The sequence below is a fragment of the Hyperolius riggenbachi genome, chromosome 6 (assembly GCF_040937935.1).
Source record: "Hyperolius riggenbachi isolate aHypRig1 chromosome 6, aHypRig1.pri, whole genome shotgun sequence".
In the NCBI taxonomy this organism is placed as follows: domain Eukaryota; kingdom Metazoa; phylum Chordata; class Amphibia; order Anura; family Hyperoliidae; genus Hyperolius; species Hyperolius riggenbachi.
This window is the reverse complement of record NC_090651.1, coordinates 15554665-15569937: the sequence shown is the minus strand read 5'-3', so window position 1 is coordinate 15569937 and position 15273 is coordinate 15554665. Positions and strand designations below refer to the sequence as shown.

Here is a 15273-nt window from a genome sequence, read left to right as displayed (position 1 = left end):
CAGTTGCAAAGTCTAACTGACAAAATAGTGTGCAAGTGAGCAGGGAGGCTGACTTGGTATCCTACTACCGTATATTCCGGCGTATAAGACGACTGGGCGTATAAGACGACCCCCCAACTTTTCCAGTTAAAATATAGAGTTTGGGATATACTTGCCGTATAAGACTACCCCTCTTCCAACGCACATCAAATTAAAATAAAAATAAAAAAAATCATGTACTGGTGCTGTGTATGAACAGATACTGGTGCTGTACTGTATGTGTTACCAGCCAGTATATAACAGTATATAGTCAATTGACTTGTTGCATTGGTCAACTCTCCTTAAGTAGACTGGTCAGCTCTCCTTGTCTCCCTGTTTATCAGAGCGGTATGGAAGAATAGATTGCGCTCCCTCAGCAGTGAGATCTGAGAGGCGGTAACAGGATAGGGCGTATCACCCTGCATCAATGACACCCGGCGTATAAGACGACCCCCAACTTTTCAGAAGATTTTCAAGGGTTAAAAAGTAGTCTTATACGCAGGAATATACAGTATTTTGGCAGTTAAACTGCTGTTCAGGAAATGCTGTTGAAAACAAAGAAAACCCTGAGAATCCCCCATTAGGAGATTCTCTGGCCCAAAACCTGTTGGTTCTGTCAGATTTTAACTGCCTACTTTTTTCGCAATAGTGGTCCTTTAAATGATAAATTAACTTACACACAGCAACTGGCAACTGTTCTAGTTAATTTTCGGTGCAAGAATTGATGCTGTCAGTATAAACCTGTCCAATGAAACTTCTACACTATTGGCCATATAGTACGGTGATCATATGATGTAACCATTTTATGCCCATGCAATAAAACAACCTTTTCTTGATGAAAGATCATCCTTACCTGTGAAGTTAAAGGGAACCTGAAGTGAGAGGGATATGGAGACTGCCATATGTATTTGTTATAAACAATACTAGTTGCCTGCCTGTCCTGCTGATCATTCTGGCATCAGCAGTGTCTGAATCACACACCCGAAACAAGCATGTGACTAGTACAGTCAAGAGTTTTCTCTGAAACATGTAATCTGCATGCTTGTTCAGGGTCAGCAGGGCTGCCAGGCAACTGGTATTGTTTAAAAGCAAATAAATATGGCAGCCTCCACATACCTCTCACTTCAGTTGACCTTTAAAGTGAACCCGAGGTGAGAGTGATATGGAGGCTGCCATATTTATTTCCTTTTAAAGAATACCAGTTGCCTGGCAGTCCTGCTCATCTATGTGGCTGCAGTAGTGGCTGAATTACACCAGAAACAAGCATGCAGCTAATCTTGTCAGTTCTGGCAATATTGTCAGAAACACCTGATATGCTGCATGCTTGTTTAGGGGCTATGGCTAAAAGTATTAGAGGCAGAGGATCAGCAGGGCTGCCAGGCAACTGGCATTGCTTAGATGGAAATAAATATGGCAGCCTCCATATATCTCTCGCTTGAGTTGTCCTTTCAGAGAGCACACATTTTTTCTCCAGGTGTGTTAGCCTATAGAAAAGCCTTTGTTTTGCATTTTTGTGGCTGGCTGCACCCCTGGCGGGAACCATGGACTTTTCTGAGCAATGCTGGAAAATACTAGCCAGTTATGAGCTGACAACGGCGTCTGCTGGTTGGCTGTTTCCGCAGCAGGTTGCCACCGTAAGCGCCAAAAGTGTGAAAAATAAGGACAGTTAAAACACTTTGGACACAAGAGGACGTGCCTGAAATTTCGAAACGGGCAAAGTTTTGAAAAAAATATTAGATCTAGAGCCAAATTTAAAGAGAACCCGTGGTGTGAGGTATATGGAGGCTGCCATATTTATTTCCTTTTAAGCAATACCAGTTGCCTGGCTGCCCGCTGATCCCGTGTCTCTAATGCTTTTAGCCATACAGCCTGAACAAGCATGCAGCAGATCAGGTACTCTGACTCAGGTTTTTACTGAATTAGCCATATGCTTGTTCCAGGGTGTTTTACTCAGACACTACTTATGCCAGAAGATCAGCAGGGCTGCCAGGCAACTGGCATTTTTACAAGAAAATAAATTTGGCAGCCTCCATATTCTTCTCATCTCGGGTTCCCTTTAAAGGAACTTGGGCTGAAAACTTACAGATAGCGGCTAACGCACCATCACAGTTGTTTTGAGCTCAGGTAAATGTTTCTCTGTGTATTCGCCCAGCCTTGTTAGCTCCTCATATGACGGTTATTAGCCTGATTGAGCGACCACCGTGTTTTCGCTGTGTAAGATTAGATCTGGCCCATCTCTATATTACTGGAAGATGCTGGTTACTTACTCTCCCGTCGGCTCCAGTTCACTGATCTCAAACCAAACCAAGAGGTCGTACTTGCTGACACTCTGCCCCAGACTTGTCTTGTTCAGAGGGTGCAGCTTGGTGGCTGGAACTGTGGGAGAAATACAAATGTCAATAACATCTCCGACCTCATCTCAGATATTCCCCAACCTGCTCCCTCCACTCCTCCAACACTCTACCGAGGCTCCAGGACTTCTCAAGAGCAGCCCCTACTGTATGGAGATCCCTCCTTCCACCCATAAGGCTCGCCCCCACCTTCATCTCATTCAAGCAATCTGTTTTCCATACCTTGCCCACCATCTTCATAGCTCCAACTCCCCTTATTAAACTGCCACCCCATCTAATGTGTCCCACTTCTCCACCCATAAGATTATAAGCTTATTCAGCAGGCCCTCCTCCTCGTGTGCTCTTCCCCATCACCATATAGACTCAGCGACTCATTCTGAGCACCATTACATTATTTTGTGTACCATTGTTTGACGCTGTGCTGTCTCCCCATCAATTGTACAGTGTTGCATAACATATTACTGCTAAAGTTTGATGATAATAACATTAATAACATATAACTTGCTATGGATGAAGCCACTAGGTGGCGAAGCAGGTGATTTGGTCACGTGGCAGCGTGAGGGGCGTCTAATGCAGGAGTAGAAAACAATGGGTTACTTGCACGCGGTGGGAATTAGTTTTAGGCAATAGGAGGTAGGATTAGTTTCAGGCATTAGGTGGTGGTGGTGGGAGGGGTCACTTTAGGCACTAGGCGGCGGCTTCAAGTGAGAATGGGGCACTGGGTTTGTCTATAGCAGGGGTCCCCAAACGTTTTGGGTGGAGGGTCGGGTCAGCATACTTTAGAGTACTGGGGGCCGGAGTATACATAAAATGTAGAAGTCTTTGCGGGCCAGACAGTAAAGCATACCCAGGTGACAACCTGCATTGGACAGCTGTGTCACCTGACGTGGAATTTGATTGGAAACCAGCAAATTACTTCTTTCTGGTTTCCATGTGGATGGGTGGTGCCAGCACTGCTATTCTATTTGTGGACCACCAGTATTTAAAGATGTAGCTGACCGCATCAATAAGTAATACATTTTGTGTGTGGGGGCCAGTAAAAAAAAGCCACAGGGGGCCACATTCGGCCCGCGGGCCTTAGTTTGAGGACCACTGGTCTATAGTAAAATATCAGTAATTTAAATGACTGATATTTGCACTAGTGGCAACTCTTGTGTACCCAATTCACGCAGCGACGGGGCTATGATATATACTTCTAGGTGGAACTAGAGCCAGGGCTGTGGAGTCAGTACAAAAAATAATCCAATTGCAACTCATGCTCCTCAGTTTTTGCAACCACCGATTCGGATTCCAGGTACCCAAAATTGCTTGACTCCACAGCCATTTCAGGGCCGTGATGGGGGTACAAAAATCATCCACCTCCAACTCGTTCGTTTATGAAACCAACGACTCCAGCTCCAGGTATCCTCCAAGAATTGCTCTAACTGCACAGCCCTGGCTAGAGCACTTATGACCACTACACCACCAGGAGGGGGAGCTACTGACCCGGTCTCTTAGGAGCCCTTTCCGGCAGGCAGTGGGGAATGGGCAGAGAGAGATAAGATGGAAACTGCTCTGCTCTGTCTTGGAGTGAAGCAGAGAGGGCGTGAGCGTGTTCTGAAAAGGCATCCAGAACGGGATCGCTGATGTACCCGGACATGAGGTACCGCACCAGATCAATCTTTCTCTCTCCCGCTACCAAGAAGGATTGTACACAGCACAAGCAGGGGAGGGGTGAGGCACAAAAGGCAATAAAAACACATCAAACACGTATAAAAAAGGCAAACAAATCGAGTCATCATGCAGCAAAAGGAACAAAAAACAAAATAAATTAACAGATGACGAGGCAAGTCATGCAACACTAACATAAGAAAACCCGATTCCAAAGAAGAAAGGGGTAATAGGTAGATGTAGTACAGCGCTGCGGAAGATGTTGGCGCTATATAAATACAAAATAATAGTAATAGCTAGATGGTTAGTCCAGGCAAGATTAATATCTTTGCTACCGGTGAGCCAAGCCCCTAACCAGACTGAGGCCCCATTCCCACCTAAAACGAAAACGCAAGCGCTTTGCATTTTTGTGTGTGTGCTTTTTTTTTTACCCTACCGGCGCTCCACTGCGCGCTGCGTTTTTGTAAAAAGCCCTTTTCTGGTAGGATGTTTTGGGGGTCCGTGAGTGGCAATGGTGGTGGCCAGGAGGTCACTGGATACCCTTAGACCATTGGTCCCCAAACTTTTTTGGTCAAGGGCCGGGTAAACAAACTTCAGACTGCTGGGGGGCCGGAACATACATAAAATGATGTTGAAAACCATTACACTGAATCTAGGTATTGATTCTCCCCAATCATGCCTGGAGGAAACCTCCCAGCAGCAGCCATCCAGTCATGCAGCACCCGAAGGAACATCTTTGTGCACCAGACAGTGAAGCATACCCAGGTGACAACCTGCCATCCAGTTGGATAGCAGTGTCACCTGATGCAGAATTGGATTGGAAGCCAGCGAATGAATGCTTGCTGGCTTCTACAGTATGTGGATGGGTGGGGCCAGCACTGCTATTCTATATGCAGGCCGAGGATATTTAAAGGTGAAGTGGGCCACATCTATAAGTTATACATTTTGTGTTTGGGGGCCAGTGAAAAAGCCTCAGGGGGCCGCATTCGGCCCGCGGGCCGTAGTTTGAGGACCACTGCCTTAGACTATCCAGAGGCTTCTCTCACCTAGGTAAGCATCTGTTTTTACTCAGATTTTTTGCCTCAGGTTCACTTTAACTTTTATCTTACTTTTCTTGCCTTCCTTATAGCACATTTTATCTTGTTTGGTCCTGATAGGTTTTATGTTACTAGTAAGAAAAACATAATAGTTGAAAATATCTTGGCTCTCCCAGCACTTTAACAACCTGCAGCTGCAGCCACCTTGGTGCTCAGACACACATAACAGGTGACCAAACCCCACAATCGAGGGATATTCAGGTATTTTGAATATAAATGCAATATTTATCTCAATCAATTGTTAAACAATCCAAAGACGTCAATAGTCACATTGTTAGCCCTGAACAACAGGGACCAGCAGAAATTAAATCGCATAAAAAGCACGGCAAGTGCAATCACTGCAGATCAGATCAGAGTAGTGCCCACTCTTCAATTCCCGACCGGTTTCAGTGTTCCGCCTTAATCAGGAGTGATGGCGAAAACGGTCGGGAATTGGTGAATGGGCACTACTCCGATCTTTGGACTTTAACGATTGATCCATAAAGATATTTTCAACCATCTGTACTGTCTATTTGTGGAGTAGGATCTCAGGCTGCAACAATGTACTGTTTTAGTAGAAGAGGATGAGCACTTGCACATATTCCAACTATAAAGAAAAACATAACACAAGATAAATGTTTTGTGAATGAACCCAGAGTTTGCAGGGGGATGATGGTGACAATTATTTGTGGAGCTAAATCTGTCTAGGTCATTTCCCCAAAAGAAGCATCCAATACTCGGAATGGCGGTTTGCAATAGATGCCATCTTACCTGGCTTGGAGAGGGGCATCGGAGGAGGGAAGTGACGTCGGGAAGGCTGTGCTGGACTGTGAAACAAAAATAAATAAAAGTCACACTTGGGACGCTGAGACGATCAGGGAATGTATTCATGGGAACTGTCACATGTAGAATGTGGGTTCTGTCCTAAATCAGTATATTTCAGGGAGCATTATCAGACCCTCCATACACAAACTGAAGAATATCCAGGGAGTAACTATTCCAGCCCACACAGGCTGAAATAAAATGTCGCAATATGTCGATTATTTCACCATCAACGATCCAATCTGTACTTCCTATCCCTCACAACTGAAAAAACATTTTCACAATCAACTAAATTGTAGGACAATCACAATTAGAATCGTTCACAGTCGATTTGGGACATCAACGAAGTTAATTTTATATCCGATTGCATTTATTTGATCGCTCGGGCGATTCTTTTCTGAAAATTGTACTGTTAGTGGGCACCTTAACATAAGTTACTAAAACAACATGTAAAGCTTAAAGAGAACCCGAGGTGGGTTTGAAGAATGTTATCTGCATACAGAGGCTGGATCTGCCTATACAGCCCAGCCTCTGTTGCTATCCCAAACCCCACTAAGGTCCCCCTGCACTCTGCAATCCCTCATAAATCACACCCACGCTGCTGACAAACAGCTTGTCAGAGCTGGCTGTGTTTATCTCTATAGTGTCAGTCTGCTGCTCTCCCCGCCTCCTGCAGAACTCCAGTCTCCGCCTGCATCCCTTCCCTCCCTGCTGATTGGAGGGAAGGGACGGGGGCAGGGACCGGAGCTATGCAGGAGGCGGGGGAGCAGCTGAGACTGACACTACAGATGTAAACACAGCCTCACAGCACAGCTGTGATTTATGAGGGATTGCAGAGTGCAGGGGGACCTTAGTGGGGTTTGGGATAGCAACAGAGGCTGGGCTGTATAGGCAGATCCAGCCTCTGTATGCAGATAACATTCTTTAAACACACCTCGGGTTCTCTTTAAAGTAACCGAGAGCTGCCGAAGTATGAAAAATCTATACTTACCCGGGGCTTCCTCCAGCCTATAAGCACGTCTGAGTCCCTCGTCGTCCTCCTGAGGTCTGCCATTCAGTGGCGATCAGCCCCGGTAACTGGCTCAGTTGCGTCAGTCCAGGTCTACTGTGCATGCGAGGGAGGACCGTGCATGCGCAGAAGACCCAGACTGGACCTGTTATGTGGCTGAACAACAGACCACGGGAGGATGGCGAGGGACTCACACCTGCTTATGGGGCAGGAGGAAGCCCCGGGTAAGTATCCATTTTTCATAGGTCGTCAGCTCTGGTACACTTTAACCACTCAATGACAACTGGACATTTATAAACATCCAGTATATTTGTGGAGAGAGCACCATCAGTTTGTTACTAAATGAGGCACGTGGTATCATTTTAACCGTGATGAGTTGTAGAATACATTTAGGTGTCTTAAAGCTTGGGCACACATCACATAAAAAATAGGTATGGACAAACTCAATCCAACATACAAAAGTCATTTTCAAAATTATGATCAAACTTGGGAAAGTTTTAACAAAACTATAAGAGACGTATGTGGTATCATTTTAACTGTAATAAGTAGTATAATAGAATTTAGAGAGTTTTAGGGTTGAGGCCCATGTCTTGTGTATTCTTTTTAGACAAAAATTTGCTTGGTCCTGAAGTGGCTAAAGAGGAAATGTAGAGAAAATAAGGTAATGAATAAAACTGATTATTTTGTTTAATATTAATTTATAAATTATTCAGTCAGTGTTTGCCCCTTGTAAAATTTTTCCTCTACCTGACTTACAGTCTGAGATTTATCACAGGTGACAACATCTTTAGTCCTGTCAGGTGACCTCTGCGGAATGTTTGGTAACTAAGAATTTTAAAGCCAGTAGAAAATATACCTGTTCTCCCAGAATGCTCTAGGGGAATAATTCCGCTAATCAACGTAGGCTAAACGTCACTGGGAGGGCGTGGCTACATACCAATAGACGGCAATAAATATAGGAAGGGTTTCTGAAGCTGAAACCAGGAAAATTACCATAAGAGTGGCTATCTTGAATAATTTACTGCATTCTACTATATGTCACTACAAGGCCTCTTTAAATTGATTGGTTGGCCAATACAGGGAATCAGCTTTGCCATGCTTTCCTACTATAACATACAAATGAGAATCTGACTGGCTGGGAAGGCTTCCCCAGCCAACCTATCTTTTCCATGTTTCTTGTTACCTGAGATCCTGGCCCTGCAGATGTAGCGGGTGCTGCTGGTAATGGCCGAATACTTCAAACACAATGGGCTTAGTCTTGATGTACTCTATAAAGGATTCGGTCACCTCCACGGCAATCTGAGAAGAAAATAGACAGTTTATCATCCACGTCAGCCAGGCCACCATGTGACGAGAAGGCAGAATTCTCTGACGCTTACATTCTGCACGTGGTAGAAGCCCAGCGGATTCCCGCGCCCGCTGTTCTTCAGGGGTTCAGTGGAGAAGGCCTCGTCATGCCGGTGTAGAAAGCTGAAGGAAAGCAATTTCAAAGTTATTAACAAAAAGCACAGTTTAAAGTTCCTGTATAAAATGGTGGTCAAATGGACAAAGCACCCTACAAAGCCTATCTAAAAGGGTGCTCTCAACTGGTAATTGGATGGCGCCACCACAGAGCAATGCCAACATAGTGTGATCCAGTAAGCACTCCAGTATATTAAACCAGAAATCATCATTCATCCATAGATCTCATGTTTCGTGATCACACCTGGTCCCTTTATCAAGACAGTTGATGCCCTGTGCGGCTCCAGCCCTTGCTCAATCGAAAGACATGAATAAGCTCCATGATCCACATACATCAAGTCAGCAAGGAAAGGAGTCCCCCAGGGCATCGACCGCCAATGCCTTGAGAAAGGGCTCTGCGAGTGATCACGAAACGCTGAATTTGTGGATGAACAGACAACAGTGCTTACTGGATCACTTACTGGTAGCCCTATCAAACATTTACTAGAGAAACATAAGATTCATAGTTATGAGAGATTATGTGCTTCACCAAGCAAAGATCTAAATATACCACCTGACAGCTTAAACTGGACCCAAATTAAAAATACAAGATTTCAGAAATAAAATCATAAATAGCAGCCTTTTTTCAGCTGCGTGATGACAAATATAAAATATTTTACATTTATTGGAGGAACCCCTCCCTTCCTTTCATATTGCCGGGACAGAATCTGGCAGACTGGTGGAGTAGGAGGTCTACAGCAAAGGAGGAATTGCTGATGGCTGCCCCCAGTATAACCCTAGTTATGGAGAGAGAAGGGTGAAAAGCATGCACTGAAATGCTCATAGGCTTGAAGGAGTGTTTATTTATCTTTGTATGTGTCAAGAGTGGTGCAACTAAATATTTTGAATTAAAAAAATGTTTGGTTTGGGTCCGCTTTAAGGCCACATTCCCACTTGCCCAAAAAACTGATCAGGACATGTTCACGAATCATATGTATTTTATAGGATCCCTGCACACTAGTCAGTCTGAAACAGTTCTGTTTGATCCGTTGCAGTAAAGAGGATGCAAATTTGGAACCTGTGTGATAATATTTTTGGAATGCAGACGAAGCAGAAGACCGACAGAATCAATTTAAGCCTCTGAGAAGGAACAGCGTCTGTCTAGGCTGGGTGCCACATACGTTCCTTCTCTGCTCACCTGTCTTCTGTGTCTCAGTCATCTCAGGTCCTCCACTGCTACTGCCACCATTACTCAAATTCCATTGCATGGAGCAAGTATATAGATCGTAGTCCCGGCACAAGCAGGCTCCCATTGTATTGCAAAAAAAAGAAAAAAAGAATCCTGCTTGGCAACAGGGAGGATTCTCATTGGTTCACTGAGTGGTGGACCAATAAGAATTCTCTCTGTTGCTAGGCAGGATTCCCACTGAAATCGAATGGGAGCCTGCTTCTGCCGGGACTCCGATCTATATACCGTCCAGTGGCGTAGCTGAGGAGCTTGGGCCCCAGTGCGAGTTTCACATGGGGCCCCCAACTACTGTATTGGTATTGAGCCCCAAAACCTACCAAGGACAGTTTCAGTGTCAGAGAGGTGTAATAACATAAGGAAACCGTTATTTAAGGATTGCCACTATTCATTGCACATATAGAGGTGTTCATTCCCAGCATAGACTCCAATGAAATTGTAATTTGATGGATGGAGGGCCCCTCTGGTTCAGGGGCCCAGATGCGTTTGCTATCTCTGCAACCCCTATTGCTATGCCATTGATACCGTCGGAATGTGTCCCGTGCAGTGGAGCCGAGTGATGTGGCAGGGGTGGCGGAGGACCTGAAGACCGGTGACAGCGGACGCACAATAGTAACTGGTGGAAACATGTCGACAGACACATGGCAAGGCACTGCGTATCTGCTCAGGATACACTATGGACTCACCATTGTGCACTCAGTGTAGTGAGAACCCAGCTAATTAATTAGGGTGTTTAGAAGTTACCATCATGTGTGAAAGAAGGCTTATTCCGCTGAAAACCCAGTCTGATCACATGATCAGGAACCACAAGGTAGAGGGAGCCAGTTTCTGGCTCTGTGGGTGTGGCTGCTTCTCATGCCTGTACTGTATCTTCTCTCTTGTACAGACTTGTAAGGGGGCGGGGACAGACTGACTCTCTCTGAGCAGACTGCAGCTTATGGCACAGGCAGTCCGTGGAGAAGGAAGTGGCTGGTGTCTGGACTTCTGATCAGGCCATTTAAAAGTGATTTATTTGGCATTAGCTAAAAAAGGAACTTCTACACAGAAATTAATCTCTGCCACCTGCACACAAAGTGACGTGGTTCATAAATGGTTAGGCATGCCATCATGTGCAGGATCCATGCCTGGTGCCCATATAGGCAGAGACTCATCTCAAACATGGCTAGTGTACTGTACATAAAACTATCCCATCAGAAGACATGGCTCACTTGAACTGGCAGAAGATATCAGCATATTCCGGTGGGATGCCGTTGGCTTGTAGGACGGTGACTCGGAAAGTGAAGACACTGCCGATCTTCAGGTGCTCTCCAACATCTTCGGAGAATCCTTCCATCATCATCTTCCCATCTAAGAGACTGCCTGATTTCATGTCTGCGGGGAAGATGAGGGTGGCCATAAATGGTTACTACTGACAGAGACAAAGGGGTTGGGATAAAGAATGTTGAAGATAAAATACACACAGTCCCCTACTTACAAACAACTCGAGTTACAACATTTCAGAGAACAAAGTTGTCTTCATGTACAACGTATACAGTACATTTTTCTTACATTATCTTGTTGTTACATAGTTACAGCCGTCCATCAAGTTCAACCAAAAAAACAAAAACAAAACACCATCCTGAACCAGAACATATCCCAGCTGATCCAGGGGAAGGTGAAAAACCTTACAAGGCCAGGGCCAATTAACCTGAAAAGGGATGAATTCCGTCCCGACTTCAGATGGCAGTCAGATGAGTCCCTGGATCAACCCTCCTGGAACTTACCTAGTAATTATAGCCGTGGATGCCCTTCAATGCAAGGAAAGCATCCAAATCCTTAAATGCAGATATAGAGTGTGCCGTAACTAATTCCTAACATAAGATACCCCAGATTTTATCGCCTCTCAATGTAATGGATCGCTTTCTAAATAGATGGCAAAAACTTTTTTTTCCTCCATACTCAGATCATGTCACCTTGTCTGTTGTGCAACCCTAGGGACAAAAAGCTCATCTGCCAAGCTCTCGTATTGCCCTCTGATGTATTTATACATGTTAATCAGGTCACCTCCCAGTCGCCTTTTTTCCAAGCTAAACAAGGCCCGGTTCACATTGCCTTTTGACAATGGATTCGGCTGTACGGATTCGTTGTCCGTTCTGCTGAGCGGACAAAAAATGCTGCAGGCCCTAATTTTTCGGACCGTTGCGCCCAGTGGACCGGAAACAGAAGGTTTTGCAGCGCAATAAGAAACAATGGAAAATGGACATTTACAGCACTCTGGCTGTAAAAATGGATCATTTGACCGGATCCAGAGGGCCGGATCCGTATGGTCGGGTTTTTCACCTGGGTTTTTTAGCCCATTTGTCCAACTTTTCTTGGTAAGTGAGACCTTCCATCTTTCTGAATAATTCAGTTGCCCATCCTTGTACCTGTTCAAGAAGGTCAATGTCCTGTCTATAGTGTGGTGCTCAAAACTGTATCCCATTCTTCAGATAAGGTCTCACAAGTGATGTATTCAGGGGGAGTAGTATACTTGCATCTCGAGATATAATTTCTCGTTTTATGCATCCCACAATTTTATTTGCTTTAGCTACCGATGCTTGGCATTGGTAAATGTAACAGTATTGAATAAACTGTTATAAACTACGGTAGTTATTGAAAAGCATGTAAAAAAAAAAAAAAAAAAAAAAAAGAAGATTGTTTATACTGTATGTCCAAATCAATAGTTGTCCAAAAGAAAATCATTTATCCACGTTTCACCATGTATAACACAAGAGTCAACTTACAAACAAGTTCATCTTTCAATCTCCCAGAACCTAACATATTTTAAAGTAGGGGACTGCCTGTACAGTAAGTTATTGTGTGAACAATAACCTCAAATTGTACTACATGATGGTCCTGTGTCACACGAGCAGGTTGAACTGGACAATCGTTCTGATGACTCAGTGCATGTTATACTAGACAGTGGTCCTGTGTCACATGACTCAGAGCAGGATGTACTAACTAGACAATGGTCTTGCGCCACATGACTTGTTGCATGTTATACTAGACAATGGATCCTTGGACTCACATGACAATGGATCACATGACTCAGTACAGGATGACTCAGTACAGGTTGTACTACATAATGAGCCTTTAACACATGACTCACCCATCTCGGCCAGTCGGTTCACCTCCTCCATAGGAGTGTTCATTTCCGAACTCTGACCCTGCCCTTCCACGATCCGCAGTTCTTCTAGTGACAGCCCCGAGCGGGTGAGAACCGTGGACGTCACATCGTTCTGCACATAGAAATATCAATGTATACACGCTGTATTTTACTAATCTAGTATTCATAAAACACCAGTCACTGTATCATCTACTGAACCCAATTCAATCAATCACTGCATAATAAGGATCTAAATGTGTTTCCTACCTTAATGAAGTAGTCATTATTATCAAAGGAGATCTTGGCGGTTCCTGACTGTCTAATTCCAGAGCCATAATCTGGTGCCTCCTCGTCTCCTAAGGAGGGGAATTAAAGAAGCAGGAAAAAGGGTAATTTAGTCTCTATGCGGAAGATCTCTTCTGACTTCAGGAACTGGTTTAGAGCAAAGGTGAAGGCCCTTACCGGCTATGGCCTGCACGGCGACACGTATGAAGCCCTGTACGTCTCCCTTCTCGCTCACTATCGCCACCCGATGGACCAGGGGCACCGGGAAGAGCAGGTTACTCAGGTACACAAATGCTCTGGAACAGACCAAAAATAGATTGTCAAATCAGACCTGAGCAAACGATAACGGCTTCAATTCACTAAGACACGTTAGGTAAAAAGGTCATGTTTGGTAATTTGCCAAATTCACTAAGATTTTCACACAGGTGGTAATAGTTCGGTAATTTATCGATAAACTGCATGACAATTCTCTAAGTTTTTTACCTCATGCAGTATTTCATTTCATGTGGTATTCCATTCTGTATTTGCTGGATTATTGCAGTGCAGGGAAAATGGATGAAAGATGTGAGACAGCTTTGTTTTTATTATACTGAAAAGTAAAGTGATGGCCAAGCTGCATAAAATGAACACATTTTTTGAGCTTGAAACCATTAGTATCTTAATAACTATTTTTAATTACTAACTAATAATATTGTGAAATTAGGGAACTATGTTTTTATTATTAACGTTCTTATTTTGCTCAATAGTTTAGTCAGCTTTCCCCTTTTGTTTTTGCTCTGTTTCCTCCCATTTATAATCTTAGGAAGGCCTGTTTGTTACAGACAGTCCAGGCTGAAGATTCCAAACATCTCACTTGTTTTACCTCATGCTCTAATCTTTGTGAACTGACATTTATGAAGTATTTACCTCACAAGTCGGTAATTTATTTCACTATATACACAGTACATGAATAATATGTATATGTTACGGCAATAACTCAAAGTTTGGCCACTTCGCGTTGTGGCTGGCCACTTCGGGTTCTAGCTGGTCAATGTGCGAAGTGGCTGCGACGCTGCAGCCAATGTCCGAAATGAGCTGAATCCTGGCGGCTCCGATCATTTTCCCCGGCGCAGGCTCTGCCCCCTGCCTCCCTGCTATCGGCTTTCAGTCAGCCAGAGACACACGAGTCCCCGCCTCCCACACATGAGTCCCCGCCTTCCGAGAGTCATTCGTGGCTGCAGGAAAGCAAAGCGGGGAGCGCTGCAGACATTGCTTCTGTCAGCACCCGCTCTGCAGGGATGAACGAATTCCTGTTTCCTGCAGCCACGAACGACTCGGGGGGGGGGACCATGTGTCCCCCGGTTGTCAGAAGCCGATAGCAGGGAGCGGAGTCAGCGCCAGGGAAAAAGATCGGAGACGCCAGGATTCGGCTCATTTCGGACATTGGCCGCGGCCACTTCGCACATTGACCGGCCAGAACCCAAAGTGGCCAGCCAAAACGCGAAGTGTCCAAACTTACGGTTCTGGCCGTAACATATATATGAAACAGGAATTGTGTTTAAATTTACCTGATTGTTTGGTCATTTTAGTTCTCCGTGTGGTAACAACCTCAGTGAATTGACATTTCATAAACTGTTTGGTAAAATCAGTTTTACCTAATGTGGTAAATCTTAATGAATTGGAGCCAATGTCCTCAAGCTAATGACCTCAGCAATCCTTCATATCACAAGACACGGTACTGGGTCTCATTTAGCAGTGGTCGAAGGCGGAGACGTTAAGTTGCCACAAAAACCAATTACTTTGTGTATTCTTCGCCCAGAATCACTGAGATATCAATGAGTGCTTTACAAAGCTCTTCCTGTAGACGTCGTGATAAATAAGGCCCAGTAAATACACACACATCCATCCACGCAGATGTTATAAGTGATCCATGTCCACAAACAGAAATAAGCATTACACAGTCAATATATAAACACCATCAGAGCAACCTCCTCATCAGGTGTGAAATCTAAACATGGTTATAAAGCTTTTAGCAATAAGGGGTTACAAATGAATAATAAAGCACAAACCAACTAAAATATAAAAGCAACATAAGAAACAGAATAACGTTCTACGGAAAACAAAAATGCACCAAATTAGATTAATAAGCAATGCCAAACAATACAAACAAACGTAATATAAAATTATTAAATAGCCGCAGAGAAAGAACTAAAATGAAGAGGTTACTGGGTTCCCGACCTCGGATCGGATGCTTTTCGGAAGAAGGGGGGTCC

At 44.3% G+C, this 15273-nt stretch overlaps 1 protein-coding gene across 1 annotated transcript in view; it reads right to left on the bottom strand.

Moving 5' to 3' along the window:
- KIF1B (kinesin family member 1B) overlaps nucleotides 1–15273 on the bottom strand; it is a 271664-nt gene that overhangs the window by 30706 nt on the left and 225685 nt on the right. The window contains 8 exon segments of the mRNA XM_068238866.1: nucleotides 2286–2394; nucleotides 5867–5922; nucleotides 8110–8225; nucleotides 8306–8396; nucleotides 10821–10983; nucleotides 12740–12869; nucleotides 13004–13092; nucleotides 13199–13317. Of these exon segments, the coding sequence (XP_068094967.1) occupies nucleotides 2286–2394; nucleotides 5867–5922; nucleotides 8110–8225; nucleotides 8306–8396; nucleotides 10821–10983; nucleotides 12740–12869; nucleotides 13004–13092; nucleotides 13199–13317 (873 nt within the window).